At 30.1% G+C, this 20,915-nt stretch overlaps 5 protein-coding genes across 14 annotated transcripts; 2 read left to right on the top strand and 3 right to left on the bottom strand.

Moving 5' to 3' along the window:
- Nucleotides 1-359: 359 nt before the first annotated feature.
- On the top strand, nucleotides 360-2,237 carry aay (phosphoserine phosphatase). 5 transcript variants are annotated; one of them, XM_076618549.1, is made up of 7 exons: nucleotides 360-377; nucleotides 790-962; nucleotides 1,025-1,231; nucleotides 1,399-1,533; nucleotides 1,615-1,760; nucleotides 1,835-1,996; nucleotides 2,066-2,237. In XM_076618549.1, the coding sequence occupies exons 3-7, from the start codon at nucleotides 1,092-1,094 to the stop codon at nucleotides 2,152-2,154; spliced, it is 672 nt and encodes a 223-aa protein (XP_076474664.1). In that variant the 5' UTR covers nucleotides 360-377; nucleotides 790-962; nucleotides 1,025-1,091; the 3' UTR covers nucleotides 2,155-2,237. The 5 variants fall into 5 exon arrangements, with proteins under 5 accessions (XP_076474664.1, XP_076474669.1, XP_076474654.1 ...); XM_076618539.1 differs by lacking the exon at nucleotides 360-377 and adding an exon at nucleotides 475-668; XM_033328049.2 differs by lacking the exon at nucleotides 360-377 and adding an exon at nucleotides 475-639.
- A 125-nt stretch (nucleotides 2,238-2,362) lies between these two features.
- Nucleotides 2,363-7,318, bottom strand: Ube4A (Ubiquitination factor E4A). 2 transcript variants are annotated; one of them, XM_033328034.2, is made up of 15 exons: nucleotides 6,590-7,318; nucleotides 6,095-6,487; nucleotides 5,690-6,010; nucleotides 5,414-5,607; nucleotides 5,214-5,324; nucleotides 4,908-5,105; nucleotides 4,705-4,822; nucleotides 4,453-4,629; nucleotides 4,218-4,363; nucleotides 3,948-4,097; nucleotides 3,586-3,829; nucleotides 3,348-3,510; nucleotides 3,017-3,221; nucleotides 2,767-2,928; nucleotides 2,363-2,679 (listed from the first exon to the last, which is right to left on the bottom strand). In XM_033328034.2, exons 1-14 carry the CDS (start codon nucleotides 7,151-7,153, stop codon nucleotides 2,787-2,789), a joined length of 3,126 nt encoding a protein of 1,041 aa, XP_033183925.1. In that variant the 5' UTR covers nucleotides 7,154-7,318; the 3' UTR covers nucleotides 2,363-2,679; nucleotides 2,767-2,786. The 2 variants fall into 2 exon arrangements, with proteins under 2 accessions (XP_033183925.1, XP_033183924.1); XM_033328033.2 differs by having other exon boundaries at nucleotides 2,758-2,928.
- A 234-nt stretch (nucleotides 7,319-7,552) lies between these two features.
- Nucleotides 7,553-12,942, bottom strand: LOC117153724 (uncharacterized). 4 transcript variants are annotated; one of them, XM_076618406.1, is made up of 7 exons: nucleotides 11,594-12,941; nucleotides 11,047-11,134; nucleotides 9,174-10,964; nucleotides 8,913-9,098; nucleotides 8,402-8,574; nucleotides 7,892-8,001; nucleotides 7,553-7,721 (listed from the first exon to the last, which is right to left on the bottom strand). In XM_076618406.1, exons 2-7 carry the CDS (start codon nucleotides 11,107-11,109, stop codon nucleotides 7,666-7,668), a joined length of 2,379 nt encoding a protein of 792 aa, XP_076474521.1. In that variant the 5' UTR covers nucleotides 11,110-11,134; nucleotides 11,594-12,941; the 3' UTR covers nucleotides 7,553-7,665. The 4 variants fall into 4 exon arrangements, 3 of the variants coding, with proteins under 3 accessions (XP_076474521.1, XP_076474529.1, XP_076474536.1); XR_013058335.1 differs by lacking the exon at nucleotides 8,402-8,574; XM_076618414.1 differs by lacking the exon at nucleotides 7,553-7,721 and having other exon boundaries at nucleotides 8,387-8,574.
- A 59-nt stretch (nucleotides 12,943-13,001) lies between these two features.
- Mau2 (Mau2 sister chromatid cohesion factor) lies at nucleotides 13,002-17,934 on the top strand. Of its 2 annotated transcripts, XR_004463663.2 has the most exons (9): nucleotides 13,002-13,813; nucleotides 14,122-14,301; nucleotides 14,373-14,651; nucleotides 14,727-14,973; nucleotides 15,052-15,299; nucleotides 15,375-15,580; nucleotides 15,656-15,858; nucleotides 15,928-16,197; nucleotides 17,040-17,934. XR_004463663.2 is itself a non-coding variant. In XM_033328044.2 (8 exons), exons 1-8 carry the CDS (start codon nucleotides 13,589-13,591, stop codon nucleotides 16,122-16,124), a joined length of 1,785 nt encoding a protein of 594 aa, XP_033183935.1. In that variant the 5' UTR covers nucleotides 13,002-13,588; the 3' UTR covers nucleotides 16,125-17,934. The 2 variants fall into 2 exon arrangements, 1 of the variants encoding a protein (XP_033183935.1); XM_033328044.2 differs by having other exon boundaries at nucleotides 15,928-17,934.
- On the bottom strand, nucleotides 17,925-19,387 carry LOC117153727 (NADH-quinone oxidoreductase subunit B 2). Its single transcript, XM_033328048.2, has 3 exons — nucleotides 19,261-19,387; nucleotides 18,267-18,818; nucleotides 17,925-18,157 (listed from the first exon to the last, which is right to left on the bottom strand). Exons 1-3 carry the CDS (start codon nucleotides 19,283-19,285, stop codon nucleotides 18,060-18,062), a joined length of 675 nt encoding a protein of 224 aa, XP_033183939.1. The 5' UTR covers nucleotides 19,286-19,387; the 3' UTR covers nucleotides 17,925-18,059.
- Nucleotides 19,388-20,915: the final 1,528 nt, after the last annotated feature.

The following is a 20,915-nucleotide window of genomic DNA, read 5'->3' on the forward strand; positions in this document are numbered from 1 at the left end:
TACACTCTGTACGGTCGTGTACGACCGCGCCGCTCTAAATATTAAATACTTAATAAAACAAAGTTCCTCATTTTCAACAATCGGTATTTCAGTACATATGACAGTAAGAAACATAAGATAGCAGATCTATTCTATACTTGATCCGTGGCCTGTGGCCTGTGCAGGCGTACACATTGGGAATTAATTTCTTTCTATTAAATATTTCAATTTATCGATTCTAAGCGTTTTATTTCGTATATTTGATTAATTTTTCTTCAACTTCAAATGGGTTATATCTATACACAACAATACAATAGTTCCTTTAAAATTCACCTCCTCATCTGTAACGTTCCTCTTTCTTCTTATTATCTCCGTTTATCAAATTATACAGTTCTTAAGTAAACATTATGTTTCAGTTATAATTTCTTTCGTAATGTAGCGATACAATGATGTAATGAAACAAAAAATATAACGTTTACTTCTCTCATTATCAATACTCTTGAGTATATTTTCTAATTGCATAACGTATCAATAATGTTTTAACCTTAAAAAATACTCATAATTTTAACACGTTCGTCGCCACGTCGCACATATTCGTGCAACGGGTATACTTCCGTGGGGGCCCCGTCACCAACGTATGGTGACGCTCCTCTTGTTCGAGTTAATTAAATATACAATATTATATATAGGTTATACAACATAAAAATATTAAAAACACATTGTATCATACTTTTTATTAATTTATTAATAAATTATTAATTTAAAATTAATAATTAATTAATATTAATTTTATTAATTTAAAATATTAAGGTTTAGGCTCGAAGTGAAATAGCGGCGACGGTCGGATTTGGGCCCCGCAGGAAACATAGCCGAACATTCCTAATTCATATACTGTTTTTATGTAATTGGGGAATATTGTAACGAATTTCGTAAAAGACACTTTTTATCAGTGATCAAATCAGCTCGACCTATAGCTAATATAGGTACGTAAATTCTTCTTTGTAATGTTATGATTTTTTAAAGTAAAGTAAGATTATTACCCCAGTTTTGTACGTGGTACCGATAAAAGATTCGTCAGTTTGGAATACCATTTGTTGAATTGAACGAGATAAATGGGTAATCCAAATGAATTAAGATCGATATGGAGGAACGCCGATGCCATTACCTTCGATGTCGATTCGACTGTGATACAAGAGGAAGGAATTGATGAACTTGCAAAGTTTTGTGAAAAAGAAAACGATGTTATTGCGTTGTAAGTTTTCTTTTCCTTTAATTTCTTTTGTTTAAAAATATAACACATTTTTTATTATTATCATTATTATTCACACAACTTGCGGTTGACCGCTTTAACGGAAAGATGATCTATATATGTATTTAATTGCTTATATGTATATGTATAATATCCTAAAATGATTTTAGAACAAATCGGGCTATGCAAGGAGATCTGACATATCGACAGTCTTTGGTTGAGAGGTTGAATATTATAAAACCAAGCTTTATGCAAATAAAGCAATTTCTGACCTCACGTCCATTAAAACTTTCACCTGGAATTAAGTAAGAAATAATTTTTAAGTCAACGAGAAACAATGAAACTAGATACGTAGATGATTTTACAGTTGCTTATAAAAATTTCAGAACATTGATAACAGCTCTACAAATTCGTGAAAAGCAAGTATTTTTGATATCCGGTGGATTTCGTTCTTTAATTGCACCAATTGCCACATGTCTTAATATTCCATTAGAAAATGTTTTTGCAAACAGACTTAAGTTCTATTATACGGGTTATTATTTGTTCATATTGATATAACATTAATTTAATATAATATATACAAATATTTTATGAAATCACTTGTAGGAGAATATGCAGGATTTGATGAAGATCAACCTACTGCAACAAATGGTGGGAAAGCAAAAATAATAGAGCAACTCAAAAATGAAAAAGGATTTACAACTGTTGTTCATATTGGTGACGGAGCAACAGATTTAGAAACTATTTCAGTAGTAGACCTATTTATAGGTATACCTTTTCATTACTTTAATTCTTAATTTACTTTACTTAATATTTAATATCACTTTTATTATACAGGATATGGAGGAAATGTGATCAGAGAGAGCGTAAAACAACAATCATTATGGTATATTACTGATTTTAATGAACTTGTGAATATTTTGTAAACGTAAACAATACGATATTTCTTATAAATATTGCGATATTTGAATAATTTTAACAATAATCAATAAGTAAAGGATCAAAGTTTTATCAGTTTTTTACTAATATTTCCCTTACTCAGAAGTTAACTTTCACCATGTTTATCTACAAAATTTGAGACTATTATATATATATAAGTTTACTCAGATGGTAGAAATTAAATTTATTCCAAACTCATCAATAACATTTATTTTCTTCGAGTCGAAAAGAAAACTTTATAACGAGTAGTTTTTACATGTATTATACAATAACAACAATGTTCAGCTCTATGCTTACATTGTTATATATACCGTTACAAGACAATTCTTTGCACAAAGTACAGTGTTAAAAATTTTATAGGATGACAATAATTACAGTACACACTTAGTATCTGTACATGTTTATGAGGATTTATATAGAAAAATATACACCTCTCTGTAAGTTATGAAACAACAAAATTTAAATCAAATATCGCAAAACATCGGACTTTCCATTGATTATATTTAATAAATCTGAAAATTAAATTCTTTTTTAAAAAAGTCAGAAAGTATTAAACGTGAAAATTATACTTTGATATTGACTTGCTTAACTTTACTGACTATGTTTCATTCTTTGGTAATCAATGGTAATTTCTCGTCTTTTCTTGCTTCTTTTGTTGTATCCATTCTTGTACTCTACGTTGAAGTTCAACATTTGATTTTACCATATCCATAGTAAGAGGAGATCTATTGAACGGGTCGGTCTGATCGCTTAATAAGTGCCTAAACAGCATTAACGATAAAAATAATCAAATAAATATTTTGTTATAACAAACGGCCTGAATAATAGCAATGACAAAGAAATACTAACCTTGCAATGGTTTGCCGATCTATAGTTATCCTTGATGATGGAAGAACAACGGGATCTGTCATTAAAGTAGACATAATTGGATCTAGAAACTCATCAGGAGCATCGATTAAAATTTCGTCTTCCTCCTTCTTATGACTTGCGGCTGTCTCGACATTTTTTGCAAATTGATCTAAATCGCCTAATATACCCACACCACCGATACGAACTGAAATTTTATTGTCTTTAATCGGCATTTTCAATCATTTATAAAAATTAGAACAATATAGAATATACGAATCATGGTATATTTTATGCGTCTGATAGTAATTAAATTTTGCACAGATATAAGTACCAAGAACATTATCAGCCAGTTTGAACAGTTCCGGACTGTATGAACGACCATCTTGTGAAACAGCAAGCGTAAAAGATTCACTCTGACTAAGATTTATATAAATTTCGCATATATTTAATACTAAATTTGCTGGATGGAATGCATACTCTTTTTGTCCATTAACCTAAAATTAAAATGGTTAATTCCAGCATTCTACAGTTTAAATAGGAACATCTAATAATTCAATTATATTTGTTACCTTTAAATTCTTTTTATTCGGCCCAACCAGCTGAAGCAACAAATAATTAAGCATCGAGGCAATACGATCCACCATTGTTGGATGACAAAAGATGGATTTTATTTCTGTAGTTAACATTTTTAATGTGTATATAGTTTTTCTACCTAATATATTGTCAAATCGTGCAATCATTCCAAGATGTATGAGATAATGAGCTTGTTGCTCACGTTCATGTTGTGGTAGTTTGTTCCATTCTCCACTTTCCCTTTTGATTGAAATTATTTTTCATTAATCTTATTTAGTAAATATAAGATTTATACAAGTTAGCAAAGTAAGATTACATATTGCTGATTAAATTAATGAGTAATAACCAAATTGAATACCTTGCTTGAATCAATTGTTTCAATTGAGCCATACTTGAAAGTGCTTCATCTAATAAGAAAACTGCATCATTCATTAAAAGATTTATAAAACGCAAAAATAATGGAGGCTGAGCTGCTTCCATATTGGCTTCTGCTTCTTCTGCTAAAGCACTGTACATAAAATCATCATACAACACCATATAATATGAATTATAGGGTTACTATAAAATATAAATAATAATAAATTTAACAAACGACTATGAAAATATATTATCTTTGTTTTTTGCTTACATGAAATTATTACGATGTTCTGGTAATTTCCACAAGTACTCCATAACAACATACATTGGTCGCCGATAATTAAACTTTTGTTCAAATTGTACACTTTGTCCAGTCATTTCAATACTCACGAATACTTTAAGTAAATTCAGAACAATCTAAATATATAATAAATAATACATAATAAAATAAAGTTTTATGAGAGAAAAAAATATTCCATTTTATGAATTTCAAGCAGGTTACATACATATTGTCTATATGGATGTGTGATAAATAATTGTTCTCTATGGAATGTCCCTAAGCTTGGTGTTACAGGGCTCATAGTTTCATCACTTGTAGGTAAAAGTGCCTCTAAGCCTTCTGCTAGACGTGCACGTAGATGAGGATTATATAAACGTTGTTGAGACTCCATTAATACTATGATCTGATATCACATACTCGATTATTTTATTAAATCGTATGTATTTTTGCTGTTTTTAACATATTGCTGCTAGCTCACCTCTGTTAATACAGGCGTTAGAAAGGATGGCCCTTCTTCTTCAAAAATATTTGGATTTATGCGTCGTAATAAATACAAAAATCTAATAGTATTTTCTACCACAAATTCCGGAATGCATCTATATAAAAATAATGGTGTTGTTAAATATTAGTTGTAATTATTAATATATATAATTAAAACAAAGCACAATATTTAGAAGATACCTCAAAGTATCTGGAACAGTTCCTGATAAAGGGAACTTCACCTCTTTACATTCCTTTGGAATGTAATTTTCTTCATTTTCTCCAATCTTTGTATCATTTAAATATACTTGTACTAACCAAAATGCTGTTGTTGCATGAAATTTTGCTAGGAGTTTTAACATCTCTGGTACTAAAAGGCTTGCTCTTAAAGATAAATACCTACAATTTGAGATACAAATTGTATATAATAAATTATGCAATATAAACTTTTATGGTAAAAAAGAGAGAAATATCTTGTTTTTATTCTTAAGGATCACAAATATATACTTGGTCATTTCTCCTTCCATGCGTTGAGTTATTATATCAAATATATCCGATCTACCACCATTCTGTGCATCCTGATATATTCTCTGTATTCTTACCAAATCCTGGTTTGCTCTAAAATTCAACATATAATTCTCTTAATTACCAATATTCTTTTATCATAAATCTTGATTAAACTGGGAAGAAAAATTTAAAAGTCAAACCTTAAAAGTTTGTCTAACACTACTCTGTATCCAAGATCTAATGCTCTATGAGTTAAGAAAAAGCATTCAGTAGTAAAACCAAATGTTTTTGCAACTGGTCTGGCACCATCTTCTGACATTGGTATCAAACAAGTTTCTGAAGACATTCCTTTTAAATGTATATTTGAATTTATACATTCATCCTGATCATTAATCTAGATAGTTGTTATAGAATAGTACATTGTTAAAAATTTGACAATTAATCTTAGTTCTATCATTTTTTGTAAATTGACTTACATCTGCAGCACAATATGTTGGATCAATTTTAGGCACTTTAGAATCATTTTGTTTAATGCAAAATGGTTGACAAAGACGCAATAGCACATTTCCTAAATTTAACATAAAACCATCAGAAACACATAACATTGAGTTGAAGGTCACATCATTCTGGGTATTCCAAATTTTTCCCCTATTTGCATTTGAATGAAGACAATTGCCTATCCATTGTAAAGTTAAATGACGAACTTCTGTTGAACATTTTAACAGTAAATGAAAAACCTTGTGCAATGATTCATTTAATGCATCTAAAGCTGTCCAAATATTTCCTTCAATTGAAGTCTACATGATAGAAAATATGTATAAATATTATTCCATGCATAATTTAATTCCTTTTGTTCTTTTTTTTTTTTAAAGTTTACTTGCCTGATGCAATGGCTTCTCAAAAAAATAAAATGGCTCTTCTATCGTTTTTGGTAAACAGTTCAAGCTAAAAAGTGCACCTAATAATGTATCTGCATATGCTCGGCCTTGATTGCTTTTAGGAGTACTATGATCAATTACTAATTTAGCTAAGGGTTCTATCGAAGAAAAAAGATTTAATATAGTAAACCAATATTGACGAAAAAGGAGAAGATTACTTTGTGCTGCTTCTTTGTAAATTATATCAAGAATAGGATTAAAAGACACAGTTATTGCAATCATAGTATTTTCTCCATTTTCATCTTGTATCTCGGACACAATACCATTGACAAATAATATAAATTCTGATTTGAGCCCAGTTTCATCCATACATAATGCAACAAACTGGTTATAAATCTGTAAAAAAACAAGAAAAATAAATTAAAGTCCTTTAAATTTATTATATTTAACTTTGCAAAATACAAATCTCATTAATTATGTAAATGTACATTGATATACCTCTTGTTCTTCAAACAATTCTGGCTCTTGTAGCGCCAAACTTGCATTTTGTAATATAATCCGACTTATTTTACAAAGGACATCAGATAATTCTGGTTTGTTTTGATACAGTTGTAATCGACAATAACTCTCAAACAAATAAGGTATTACTTCTGTTTCTGTTATATGAGGATCGCTAAGAATTTGTTGAGAATTGTCTATAGGTACTAATTTAGATTCAAGATCAGATAACATTAATCGTTCGAAAACTGCTTGTTCGATCGAATCAACATTAACAAGAACTAATCTTCGTTTTTGGTGTTCATTTGCTCCTATTTCGTGTAATGTTATTCCAAATACATCGCCAAGAAGGCGGTTAACCTGATTATCGATTCTAGAATCTTTGGAACCTTGCAAATTTTTTATTTCCGTAATATTGTCAACATTTTTATCTTCAAGTTGCGCAACATAACTAACTCTATTACTTTCGTTGATAATTGCCTGACTTTGAGAGGAGAATGACACGGCATCGTTGATAGTTGAAAACAACCCAGCAAATGGATTGTTATTCACATTGTCGCACATGATTCTCTCGTTAAAACTCAATCACAATTATTGCAAGCATAATTATTCTGAAAATAAATTGCTATGATTTAATTTTCAACCTAAAATGTATTACAAAATAAGCCAAAATATTCTCCTGAATACTGCACACTACTCTGTATTCGTTCCGTCGTAGAGCATATACGTGTGCGCACGCGCCTGGTGTGCGTATACGTATGCGCGCGCACCAATGGTTGGATAAATCGAATTTGCTATAAAATATTGTTACATATATGTATATGCTTTTATTATTCATTTGCTACAAACATTTTCTTTCTTTTTTGATATAAAGTTCAATTTTATGTTGAAAACCAAAAACAAATTGTGTACGTGACCAAATTTATTTATTGTATAAATGATTCCTGCAAACATGAAAATAAATTTTGTATGAAACGAATTTATTAAAAAATTCAGGCACAAAGTGGGTTTGTTCACATATTTTAACACAATGTACACATATTAAATTAAACAATAGAAGGCACCATTATATCAATTTATCGCCAAGGTTTTCGTACAGTCCCAGCGCTGGTACTTCTTTTAATACTCTCATCTGCAAGTTATATAATTATTGATAATACACTGATATTGATGACTTATGTATCATGTAGTAAATGAGTTAAATAATAATATATACATATGTATATGTATTAATACAATTTGTAAATTAATTGCAGTAACAAATATTATGACCTGACATTATAATAAAAGAAAATAACTTACATAAAATGTTTGAAGAGATAAGTCTTTCCTTAATATCTGAAGTCCAAGTTTGACATCTAGATCTAGACAAACATGAACGAACAAACGAAGTTGGTTGATATTCTTCCATCCTACCAGGAAAAAATAAACAACAAATAAATGGGAATTTATATATATATAATTATAGCTGTTGGTTTAAACAGCAGTATGTTATGCTAATATAAAAATGAAAACAGTGTACTGGATACATGATTATTTTAGAAATTCTATTTGCTATAGAAAAAATTAAATATTGAGAATCTAAATAGTGAGAATAAAAAGCATACTTCTGCAATACTAAATATACATTTCATATTACGTACTAATTATGTTCATTGATAAATTTATGGTACTAAATTCATTTAATACAAGCATCTAATAGCAAATAATGACATAATTTATTTTGCTTCAATAACATAACATTCTACATTTGAAGAATTCATAAAAATTTCTGTAAGAAAACAAAGTAAATTTTACTATGCAGAGTCATACTCCTTCAGTTTTTTCCTGGCTAAAGTCCGTTGAGTTGCAAACGAGTATGATCTTGCAGATGATGGACGTTCTATACGGGATTTTTTAATTTCACGATCTTGCGCTATTACTTGCGTTCTTTTCTGGGGATTTTGGGCAAATAACTCCACTATATTCATAGAAGCTGCGTCACACTTTTAGAAATCATAAAATTCTGATGAATATCCTTCCCTTAAGAATTTTCATATTTTAAATAACAATTGTTTTACTTATCAACAGTAATAAAATAATGGATTTTAAAACACTTTAAGTAGATTGTTATTAAAATAATATAAGTAGAAATTATTTGTTTTATTTTATCTTACTGTCAGCTAATTACTATCAAATTGATACAAGTGAGAAGGAAATTTTTCTTCTTAAATTTATAGACGATATGATAAAAAGGAAACAAGACTTTAATAAATTTCTTAATATTATGAAAAACGAAGTGCGTTGAGTGACATTTTTTTATTACAATATTTAACAATATTACCTGTAATTGAAGCCGATGTAAAAAATTAAATTCTGAACGATTAAGAGGTGCATCAACATGAAGTTTAAGCATGCAATGTAAAGCTTCTTTGTATGTGTTTTTTAAAGCAATCACACGTTCGGTTCGCATCATTCTACGTACTAAATACCCTCTTGCATATGCGTTTATTACATTTACTGCTTTAATCTGTAGCACAAAAATAATTGTGTAATTTGAAATACTATTTAAATGGAAATCTAAATACAGAATATAAATACTTACATGTTTAGTTTCATATATTGTCCTCTCAAGGACTGGTACATGAGTAGTTTTGCTATCTAAAGGAAATAATTCTCGACTAACGTTTGAACGTTTACTTGTTTCACCCTCCTCTAATAATCTTTCTTTGTAATTTACATCATTTGATTGCATCTCTGTATTTCTTCCATTTGTTTTTGTCAGAGAATTATTAATGTTGACTGAGGGTTCTGTTTCTGATGATTGAGCTGTATATGAATATCTAGTAGAACAAGGAGCATTATCATAATTCATTTCAGAATAAATATAATTCAATGGACAGGAAGTTGTGTTCGTCCTATTATCTTGTGAATGTTCTACTTCATTCTTTTGTTCTAGATTATTTTTTAATGTTCTAACATTTTGCATATTGTTTTCATCATTAAAAGCAGGAGACAAGATATTTTCAGAGAGCAAAGAAACTGAAATTTTTGGAAAGGATTTTTTAATCTCCGTCAATAAAAGTAACTGTTGTTTTTCAAATTCCTTTTGTAGTAATGTTTGTTCCCTGTGTTGACGAAACATTAATTCAGCCATCTGATTCTTATGCATCTCTTGTACCTTTTTGTAAACTGTTAGAAGTTTATCAGATGCAATAGTAGATTTCAATTTAGGGATTGGGTTATCTATATCTGTATCTTTCGAAAATTTTTCCATCAAATTATTAGTTGCATAAATGTTATTGTGCTCATTTAGATCTTCCAAGGAACCACCAAGTTTACATACTGGATTAAAAGTGCAAGAGCTATTATGCTTGTTCCATGTTTGTAATGTATCTATGTTTTCATTGTTATTATCTACAATATACTTTTCATTGTGATTAATTTGTATATCGCTTCTATTAATACACTCTTTGGCTAACATCGTTTGAATGCAATCCGCAGACTTTGTCGATGGACATATTACAAAAGAAGATTCCGGTTTCGTTTGTAAAGAAATGGACTTACACATTTTACGATTAGTTTTATGATTAGAGTTTCTTATAGGAACAGATTCTTTATTTTCAGGTTCATACTCCCACTCAATTTTAGCTTGTGTAACATTCCATTCTTTTTGTTGGTTCGTATTCTCGTAAGATGTTGGAACATATTCTGAACATGGAGCACAAGTTGAAGTAGCAAGTTCCATTTGCATGTGTGCCAATAATATTGGACTTGGAGTATCTAACACATAGGAACCTTGACGTACTAATTTAGGAGTATCTCCTAAATTATCAAAATTACTTTCTTGACAATCTCTATCTCCATTACATGTAGCTTTATTCAGTGTTAATGGAGTAATATTTAATGTTTTAGGCACTTGTGGTTTCCAAATATCTGATATTGTTTCTGTACTAGTAGATTCTATTGAAGCTGTTTCATTTAAGCAGTGATCTCTATCAACGCTAGCAGTTATTGATTTTGATTTTGAAACAGTACCAGGTCCCAAATTTACCTGATTTTCACACCTACATTCCCTGTTTAAATTTTTACTAGATTGTAATGTTTTTTCTAAATTGTCATTAGAGCTTTCACAAATTTCTATTGGAACATTGTTTATATCCACAGTATTAGTTTCATTATAATTACTATTTTTGCATTCAAAAGAAATTAAATTCTCTCTTGAACCATGAACTCTTTTTTTACATTTTATACCCCTTGATTCTTTTGTAACTTTTCCTATATAAATATCACTATTATTACATTCTTTAGCAATGTGTGAAACATTCAACTTTTTTTCTATATTTATTGCACTTTTCTTATAATTGGACATTTCCTGTTTAATATCTTCAGTTATCTAAAAAAGATATATTTTATCACAAAATTAATCTTAAATGGTAATTATATATAATATAATGCCTATATAATATAGCGCATACCATTGGTGGTAAAATAGGAATTCCATTAATCTTGATACATGAAACATATGAATGACCTTCCATAGTTTTAACTTTTTAAATAGATCTGCTAAAAGTGATAGGAAACTTATACATAAAGAAAACAACTATTGTTTAAAAAAACTTATTAAAGAAAGAGTAGGATAATAATAATAATAAGTAAAATAAATTTTCATATTAATAAAGGCAATATTGTTAGTAAACATTCTGTTTGTTACATAAAGATGTAAACAAGATAATTAAGTGATAGTTATATAATAATCAGAATAAAAATAGAGTAAAGCATTAAAGATAAATCAGAGTTTGGGATTGCATGCTCAAATATGTGCACGCATGTATATTAATTTGATTATTTGTTTATTTACATATAATAATTTTATTACATGCATATATAATTGAAATGAAGTTAATGAAGCAAACACAATATCATCCAACAATTTCCCTTCGAAATGTGTCTCAATCTCTTTAAAGATTAATTTATTTAGCAAATTTGTTTGTCAGAACTCATCACATCTCATATTATACTTACTGTTACTTTGTATTTTTTGATAAACATTTTATCCAATACTAACACTAACGTTAGAAGAAAACTATTGAGTACATTTAATTTTATTTAAATGAATAAAAAACGGATATGCATTTTCAGTTTATTCATTTACATATTCATATGTATCGATGTATCGATGATACTATATCGGGACAAACTTCCAAAAGCTAATATTTCATTAATTATTTATGCATTTTTTCATTATGAAAACATCAAGCTCTTATCACAGACGAGAAAAAGAATAAATGTGACATCGACATGCAATGATCCAATGCTTTTTCGTACCCACGTTTTGGGGTTACTTAAACCTAACCCAACTCTTTCCCTTATTGTGCAACGGGCACATTCATTTACTTAAATTGCGTAGGTAACGTGCAACGAAGGAAGCGAACGGAATGCATCAAAACTGAGTGAGATACATCGAAACATAGCGAGCAATGAACTGTAAAATATTGTCATAGTAACAGATACAGAGCTTCAAATATGCGTTATCTTAATAAATCTACACATATTATCTCTTGCTGATATTTAAATTCTATTACTATGTCAACACTGAGAGTGGTAAAAGTGGAAGCAGGCGAGTTACCTCTTGTTCCCTGTAACACCTAGAGTGAAGACTTCTCGAATAATAAACAGCAAATGATTTTTTAACATGTTACGCATAAAAAATTAATCACGTACTAGGTTAAATGGTAATTATTTAGAAGTTTATTCTCACTATCGATTTCGATGGTTTTTGAACGTATTATCGGAGGCATGATTTTGAACAATTTTTTTCTATTATACATGTAACCAGCGCTCGGCCTTAGTTTCCGAGATATTTACAAAAAATTGTTGATACCACTACAGTGAATTCTGTCTATAAATGTACGTTCGTGGCAGCGTATTTGTTAGTATTGGTTGCCGCCAGGATAAAATGACCTAACCTAATCCAAACCTAACCTAACCCAAACCTAACTCATCTTTTGTTTATATTATACAAGGTGAATCATCAAAAACGAATCATCTAAATAACTTTCAATTTTTGAGATACAAAGAAACATTTGAAACAAAAGTTGTTTGGTTACGAGAGGACTATTACGTAATAGAAAACATTTTTCTCAAGTGGACGTGTTTAAGAATTTTGAAATTTCACGACTCAGTTTTAGCATAATTTCTTCTATGCGATTTTCGGTATATGAATATCGAGTCCACGATCATGTAAACAGGTTTCGACATTCATACATGCCACATGGAAGAAAACATTCTAAAATTGAATCGTTAAAAATCAATATAAAAAGTAAGAAGAGTCTTATTTTGCACATGTGCGACATGCTATGAATGTTTCAGACAGAAACTAAGACAATTTACCCATCTTTGTCTATTTCACAAAAGCGAAAATTTTGTTGTCTTCCATGTTGATTTTTCACGACTCAATTTTCGGTTTTTCCTAGAAAGTCAAGACCTGTTTATATGATCGTGGGTACAACCGTGTTCAAGTAATCACGATCTAGTTGTCATTTGAAAGCCACCACCCAGAGGTTAGAAAACCAATATTCCCTACTAAATAAAATAAAACCCTATTTAGTTATATTCCAAAGTATCCAAAGCTAACGAAGTAATGATATATAGTTCACTACCGTTGTACATAGAAATTATTAAAATGAATAATGTCGATGTCTATCTAGACTCGTCTTATTATCGAAATATCAATTATCTGTGCCTGGAAACGATGATTCTTAGTACGTGTATAAAAAATGTGAAGCAATAATAATAGAAAATGTCTTGTTACATATGTATGTAAACATTACGCAATAAGCGGTTTCCAGGGGAAACGAATCTGACGGGACACCGCGAAAATTGTAAATCGAATCGTGATCGTAACTTCTCTTCTCAGAACGGTGATTCCAGTTTTGTTCCAAGTGTAATTGAGTCCCGTGTGCGAACCCAGTGACCGTGTCTTATCACGGCTGGAGATTTTACCCGTGAAATGTCAAAATGGCGTCTTCACAGGACGCTTGGTATCTGTCGTTGTTAGGACTAGCAGAAAACTTTCGAACCTCGAGTCCACCGAATATCAAGTCATGCATACAGTGTTTACAAGCGGTCTTCAATTTTAAACCACCTCCAAGAGTCGAAGCACGCACACATCTTCAACTTGGTAACATCCTTCTTACGCATACCAAAAACATCGATTTGGCGCGGTCTCATTTAGAACAAGCGGTAAGTTGAACTATTATTTGTACTTTAATTAATTACGTACAACTTTTTCTTCTAATATTGTATTTTATTTTTATCGTGCACTACGTGGAAATTTCGATACATCTGTTTATCCTGATTCTAACCTTTCTTTTTATTTTGGTACAGTCGGTAATACATGTATAAGATTATGAGTGATTAAAAATCAATTGATGTGTTAATCTGTATCTGTGTGTACTTAAGTGATGGTTTAATTTTTGGATAATTGATAATTTAATATTTGGATAATTGATATTTGTTAATTGATGTGTAATATTGACATTATGTTTTAGTGGCGATTGAGCCAGAATATAAACACTTTTGATGACGTTAAGTTTGAAGCAGCAAGTGTGGTTGCAGAACTGTATGAGCAACAGCACCAATCAAATCTAAGTAAACCTATATTACGGAAGGCTATAGAACTTTCTCAACACAATGTGTATTGGCATTGCAGACTTATTTTCCAACTTGCAGTAAGTTAGAGACTGTTTTAATTAATGTCAATAATGAAGCAGTTGTTTAATGATATTTTTGTGCAATTTAGCAAATACATGCATCAGAAAAAGATTTTGTCGCAGCTAGTAGTCTACTTGCAGTGGGTGTTGATTATTCTCATATCAGCAATGCAAGTTATACGAGAGTTCTATTCTTATTGAGCCGATGTATGCTCTTATTAATAGACAAAAAGTTTACTGAGGTTCATCCGCTTTTAAATTCAGCTGGACACCATGTTGAAAATTGGCAGGGTAGTCCACATCAAAAAGAGTATTTAAAAGTATATTTTTTAGTACTTCAAGTTTGTCATTATTTAATGGCAGGACAAGTAAGCAATGAATAATATTTTGTATTTAATAAATGTATGGTAACTATTTATTTATATTTAAACTTTTCTCGACAGGTTAAAAGTGTGAAACCTTGTTTAAAGCAATTGCAACAAAGTATACAAACTATAATGTCTCCCAACTGGCCACCGGATGAAATAGTTACGGGTTCTAATATCGGAGATATGTTTATATGGATGCCAAAGGACCATTTATATGTTTTGGTGTATTTAGTAACAGTTATGCATTCAATGCAAGCTGGTTACATGGATAAAGCTCAGAAATACACAGATAAAGCATTGACTCAAATTGAAAAGCTCAAAAGTAAATGCAACGACTTATCATTTTAATAATGTTATTATGACTTCCTAGTTAAATTAACATTCATATTGTATTTTGCAGTTGTTGACAACAAACCTATACTTTCTGTTTTTCAATTAATGTTGTTGGAGCATATAGTAATGTGCAGACTAGTAATGGGAAATAAAAGTGTAGCTCTTGCAGAAATTTCGCAAGCTTGTCAGCTTTGTAGAAGGCAGCCAAGGTTACTTCAAGGTCATAAGCCACAATTGCATGCTTTATTGGGACTATATGCAATGTCTATGAATTGTATGGAAGCTGCAGAAGCACAATTTACTGCTGCTTTAAGAGTAGGATAATAAACAAATTAAATATTATTAAATGTGACTTTTTAGTAGTATTGTGAAAAATAATCTCTTTTACAGACATCACAAGAAAGGGAATTGTGGACTTTCGCGAATTTGAACTTGGCAATAGTATATCTTAGGACAAAGAGGGATGCTGATTTAGGTGCTTTATTAGAACGAATAAATCCCGAGTCTTTACCATCTCATTCACACTCTTTAAGGGCAGCAGCATATTATGTTCAAGGTCTCCAAGCGTTTTTTGGAGCGAGATACAACGAAGCAAAGTACGAATCGATTATTATACTTAATATCTTTCAAAAAGCCATCAAATGTACCTAAGCATATAAATATATTTATAGGAGATACCTCCGGGAAACTCTAAAAATGGCTAATTCTGAAGATTTAAACAGACTCACGTCGTGTAGTCTTGTACTTCTTGGACACATATTTCTTTCTTTAGGAAATAGTAGAGAGTCCATGAACATGGTTACTCCTGCGATGCAGTTAGCTTCTAAAATACCTGATGTTCATGTACAATTATGGGCTACCGCCATACTTAAAGGTATATAGAAATTTGGATGTATTTAAACAACAGAAGGTTCATCTCTAAATGACTCATCTTTGTCGATAGATTTGTATAGAATTTGTGGAGATCCGAATCGCGAAAGCGAAGCATATCAAATGCATTGCACGTTTTCGCAAACACTCTTGAAAGATCACTTTCAAAGTACGCAAATGGGCGAACATAATCTTATACAGTGGACTGATGGGCCTGTGCCTGCTTTGCCGAGTAATCCACCACCTTCAACGTCACAAGCAATTCTTTAATAATATCCAAAAACTCGATAGTTTGTATGTTCGAAATGTGTAAACTATTTGATGGAGCACAGAAAGGTGTTAGGTTTGTACAATTTGGTTATCGAATTATATAGTGAACAATAGAATCAGAGGTAATGATAAAAGCACGAGGCTCTCTTAAACGAGAGAATGAAGTAGGTTGAATCACAAACAGACTAATTAATTGCGATTAAATCGAAGAGAGCAAAAATTTAATTGTTCAATGTGGGTATTAAATAATATCTACAAAAACTCATTGTTTATTATCTAAATATTTTCGGGTAACTAAAAATCATACAGAATTTCATTTGCAGAGTTTCATAAAGATTATATATATACTATAAGTTTGTACAAACAATTTATTGTAGTCGTTTTCTATGTCACAGAGATACACAAAAAAAGTGAAAATATGTAGAAAATATTGATATATTTTATTATTTTGTAAATTGTAAATTATCTCGCGACTTTTTTCCTCATAAGTGTAAATCTGCAAAGAAGAAGAGAGAAAAGTGGCAGTACTATCGCTCCAAGTATCAAAATAATTAAATGCATTTTTCAATGTAATTATTATACCATTGCACAAATACTATTTTAAAATTAACAAAAAGTTTAATTTATGCTATAAAAGTGATAGATTTTGATACGAATGTTAAGAAATATTTGTTGTTGGTGCTAAATTAAAGGGCACATTAAAATGCGTTAATAATTTAAGTCTTGGAAAATCTTATTTGCCACACGGAGAACAATATTTCCGGCCAAATCAATTTTTCTTTATATGATAGTTGCTCTCTGTAAGTAATTTATCTAAATTTGACATCCTAAGAATAACCTAACGTTATTATTTTGTAACTTACATCGGTTTTATTCACACATTTTTTTAAATTTATAATTCATACAACTTTTTAGGTTTACATAGCACGTTGGCAAGTATATTTTGAATTAAATTTTAAATCGAGACTGATAAAATTATCATAATAAAAGAACTAGATAAATATGGATCAGAGATACGATACGTGGGTGCATATTTCAGAGACTATGAATTTGTACATCTATGAAGATAAATTTAAATAAAATTGAAACATTTCACGAAAATAAAGAATTGGATTGGTAAAAATGAAGAAAATAAGAATAAAATATTGATAATATTTCCAACGTACTATGCTCTTCAATGACCAAAGTAGGTTTTTAAAATTCGGGCTGTGGACACAACAGAAATAATTGTATGTTCATAAATGTGTACCCTTACATATAGGGAAATATGTTGATAGGTACAATAGGTTGCAAAATGTTCTTTGAGAAACAAAAGAAGTATCGTACCTATCGTATGCGTGGTGCGTATCAGTTGATGTGTTTTTATTCAACAATGTATGTATATAATGTATAATTAAAATAAACTCAATCGTAAGTAGTATTAGATAGAGCAATATATGAGAAAGGAAAAAAAAATAAAGGGGCCTTACTATGTGGTAAGCTAAGTGGCAAAGATGTTCCGCCTAACTTTGCATTGTTTTTAAATTAAGATATTGTACATATTTTAAATAGCAAAGATAATAAAGAGTAAAACAGAGAAAAAAATATAACAAGACTACATACCTGTAAAAAAAGTACTTTATCGTTTTTGTGTATTTATGTAATCAATATGGAAATTATATTATTTGAATTAATACTGTCATCTTTGAGTTCTTTATTTATAATATTTATATGTATTTTTGGTGGCTGTACATGATGATAAAAAATCCATAAAAATAAACAAATCTTAGAAGAAGACATGGTTGTGTAATAAATTAGTCATTTTAAAACAGTGAGTTGTTAATTTTTAATTACTACTTAAAATAATTTATAGTTTCATTTCTTACTTTTATCATATTTTATATTATAATACCAACATGTATATATAATCTACTACAATCATTATGTACATTTACATTATTTTCTGTACCATATCTGTACAGTTTTCATACGTTTCACCTTCTTCTGCAATTGAAGGACGCCATACATTAAAGCTTCTGCTGTTGGGGGACATCCTGAAATGTGTTTAAATATATATATATATATAACAATTTTCTACTAAGATAAAAGATTAAGCCTAAGATATAACATTAAGCTTTTTATGAATGTTACATCAAATATTACCTGGCACGTATATGTCCACAGGCAATATCCTATCACATCCTCTGACAACAGAATAACTATAATGATAATAACCACCACCATTGGCACAGCTTCCCATTGAAATGACCCATCGGGGTTCGGGCATTTGATCATACACTCTTCTCAATGCAGGTGCCATTTTATTTGTGAGAGTACCAGCAACAATAATAACATCAGCTTGTCTCGGAGAGGCTCTAAATACAACTCCATATCTGTCCATATCGTATCTTGGAGCTGCAATATGCATCATTTCGACTGCGCAACAGGCTAGACCAAATGTAAGAGGCCATAGTGATCCTTTGCGACCCCAATTTATAAGATCATCTAATCGTGCTACTGCATATTCAGCGATATTGTTGGTATCTTGAAAAGGACTATAGGGCTTCCTTTTTACTTTTTGTGGCAAGGAAGGTCCACTTTCTTGCACGACTGCATCTGTGGCCATATGTTTGGCTTGATTGACTAAAGCTCCAGGACATCCTGATAAAGCAATATTATTGCGTATCAGGGATGCTAAGCCCTGATTAAAAGAGGCTGAAAAGAAAATATTTATTTATATTAATTTCTTTAATATGTGATTTAATTTATACTATATTTACATTTATGAATGTTTATCTGTTACATAAGTCACAATTTTTGTAAAAGATAAATTTTTTATTATTGTTGAAGATTTTTGTTGATGTGTGAGGTTATGAAATGTGTTACAATAGAATTTGAAAATGCCACCTATACCTCAATGTAAGAAAATAAAGCTACTTTAGTTGAAATTGCTACATCTTATGCAATACAAACTATTAGAGAGAAAGAGCCATAAAATTAAACGTAAATATATATGAAACATATTAGTATATTTAGAGTAGAATTTCTTCCAAATGATGAAATGTTACAATGTTACAATATGCGTTTATCGTTAGTTTACTTAATTACTGAAAACAATCGAAGATATTTTGAAAATTTAGAATTGTCGTAAACTTACGCGATAACATAATACAGCGCAACATTTTACACCCCACAATCTACAATACCCACCCGTCACACAGTTGTCTGCTACACTGCGATTCTGCGCTGTAAATGCATCTCAAAGCGTTATATGTATGGTACCATGGTATGTATTTACTATAGAAATAAGAAATGTATAAATATATAACGGTAATATAAATTGAGCTGCTAAACCTAATATAGTTGATTAAGTGGCAATAGATATATTTGCCTAATTAATCTCAAAAGATATATTCAGTTTTCTTAATTTATAGGTTGTGTTCGTAAAACAATGTATTTTCTAATAAAGTTATGATATGCGGAAACAAGCATCAGGCATTGAAAGATGTAGATTTATTACAGAAAGGTCGAATATTGTAAGAACTACGATTTTTAATATTTTTAACCGCTTGTAGTTCATAGCAATGTTAATCGATCTTTTATTTAATTTTAACCGATGACATTTTCAGCATGTACATATAACTGATATAAATCTATAAAACGTATTGTTTAAATTTGCATTACAAGCTCAGGTAAAAAAGTTGCAATTTTCTCAAAAAATTTTTGAGAGTGCATGTAGTAAACTAATTCGTCTCATTTCTCAAAAAAACTTAAGTCGTTTAATTCAATCTTAAAAAAGTTATTTAAAACATAGCGATCGCATCAGTCAACCTTCGAAGTTCTTCAATTAATACAGTTAGTAAGTAAATACATGCATCAGCAGCTGTTCAACCTCTTAACAAGAGAACAGATTATTGAAGAGAATAGCTTCAAAACAACATTTTTTCAATTAAAAAGATCTTAAAATTATTAGAAGTTACTGAATATTTGAAATGTAAATAAATCAGTTGATTTAATTAGATGAACAAAGAGATCGAAGGATCTATTTTCAGCAGATTGCAATCTTACCACCAGAGGACTGAAATCTGAGCTATAATTTCACTAATAATAACTTCCCCGATAGAATCTCATTGTTGAATACAATATAATTTCGTTTTATTATACAGATAAATAACTACAGCAATTAGAGAGATATTTAACAAAATTTGCAATGTTTTAAATCATTTCACTTTCTTTTTAACATTCATATTTCTATTCAGTAAGATCTACTTTGCTAACTGAATCGTGATTTTTGAGAACTAATTCTTTGATACTTTAAAATTTTTTAAAAGGAAAATTATTATCTGTTTTACTTATACCAGATTATAATTATAGTTGTGATATATTTGTGTTAGGAAAAAGTATAAATGAACAAAACATCATTTTTTCGTAGAATGTTTTTATTGGCTCAGTTTCTGTTTTATACAAAACATCTAAGAAACACAGATGCTTCCCGCTGATATTTTTTCCTTAAACTTCGCCTTACGAAAGCGGCTAATCTATCGACTTCACGACGTTTTTCTAGTCTTGCAGTTCTCAAAGGGCACGCTAAAGTATAATGCGATACTGATTTTTTTGTTTGCTTCAACAGTGCTTGTATGTCGACGCATATACCTAATCACACCACTACCTATTTACTCAATGGTGGTCGTTAAAAAGTCGAAACGTAAGGTTGTTAAAAAGTGCCTCTTAAGTGAACGACTGCACTACTTCAGCAAACGGACGGGGACTTTAACTAGGCCATAGAACCAAATTTTTTCACTACTCGCGTTG

The sequence above is a fragment of the Bombus vancouverensis genome, chromosome 1, assembly GCF_051014615.1.
Source record: "Bombus vancouverensis nearcticus chromosome 1, iyBomVanc1_principal, whole genome shotgun sequence".
NCBI lineage: Eukaryota > Metazoa > Arthropoda > Insecta > Hymenoptera > Apidae > Bombus > Bombus vancouverensis.

Excerpts from the sequence above, each read along its gene's own strand:
- aay (XM_076618549.1), top strand. The coding sequence starts at position 1,092 with ATGGGTAATCCAAATGAATTAAGATCGATATGGAGGAACGCCGATGCC. Across the intron at positions 1,232-1,398 it reads GAAAACGATGTTATTGCGTT|AACAAATCGGGCTATGCAAG; the intron begins GTAAGTTTTCTT and ends AAATGATTTTAG. Across the intron at positions 1,534-1,614 it reads AAACTTTCACCTGGAATTAA|AACATTGATAACAGCTCTAC; the intron begins GTAAGAAATAAT and ends TAAAAATTTCAG.
- Ube4A (XM_033328034.2), bottom strand. The coding sequence starts at position 7,153 with ATGTGCGACAATGTGAATAACAATCCATTTGCTGGGTTGTTTTCAACT. Across the intron at positions 5,608-5,689 it reads CAACATATTGTGCTGCAGAT|ATTAATGATCAGGATGAATG; the intron begins GTAAGTCAATTT and ends ACAACTATCTAG. Across the intron at positions 4,630-4,704 it reads TAACGCCTGTATTAACAGAG|ATCATAGTATTAATGGAGTC; the intron begins GTGAGCTAGCAG and ends ATGTGATATCAG.
- LOC117153724 (XM_076618406.1), bottom strand. The coding sequence starts at position 11,109 with ATGGAAGGTCATTCATATGTTTCATGTATCAAGATTAATGGAATTCCT. Across the intron at positions 9,099-9,173 it reads CAATATATGAAACTAAACAT|ATTAAAGCAGTAAATGTAAT; the intron begins GTAAGTATTTAT and ends TTTGTGCTACAG. Across the intron at positions 7,722-7,891 it reads TATCTCTTCAAACATTTTAT|ATGAGAGTATTAAAAGAAGT; the intron begins GTAAGTTATTTT and ends TATAACTTGCAG.
- Mau2 (XM_033328044.2), top strand. The coding sequence starts at position 13,589 with ATGGCGTCTTCACAGGACGCTTGGTATCTGTCGTTGTTAGGACTAGCA. Across the intron at positions 14,302-14,372 it reads GACTTATTTTCCAACTTGCA|CAAATACATGCATCAGAAAA; the intron begins GTAAGTTAGAGA and ends TGTGCAATTTAG. Across the intron at positions 15,581-15,655 it reads GCGAGATACAACGAAGCAAA|GAGATACCTCCGGGAAACTC; the intron begins GTACGAATCGAT and ends ATATATTTATAG.
- LOC117153727 (XM_033328048.2), bottom strand. The coding sequence starts at position 19,285 with ATGTTGCGCTGTATTATGTTATCGC. Across the intron at positions 18,819-19,260 it reads GCGCTGTATTATGTTATCGC|CCTCTTTTAATCAGGGCTTA; the intron begins GTAAGTTTACGA and ends TTTTCTTTTCAG. Across the intron at positions 18,158-18,266 it reads TGTGGACATATACGTGCCAG|GATGTCCCCCAACAGCAGAA; the intron begins GTAATATTTGAT and ends AACACATTTCAG.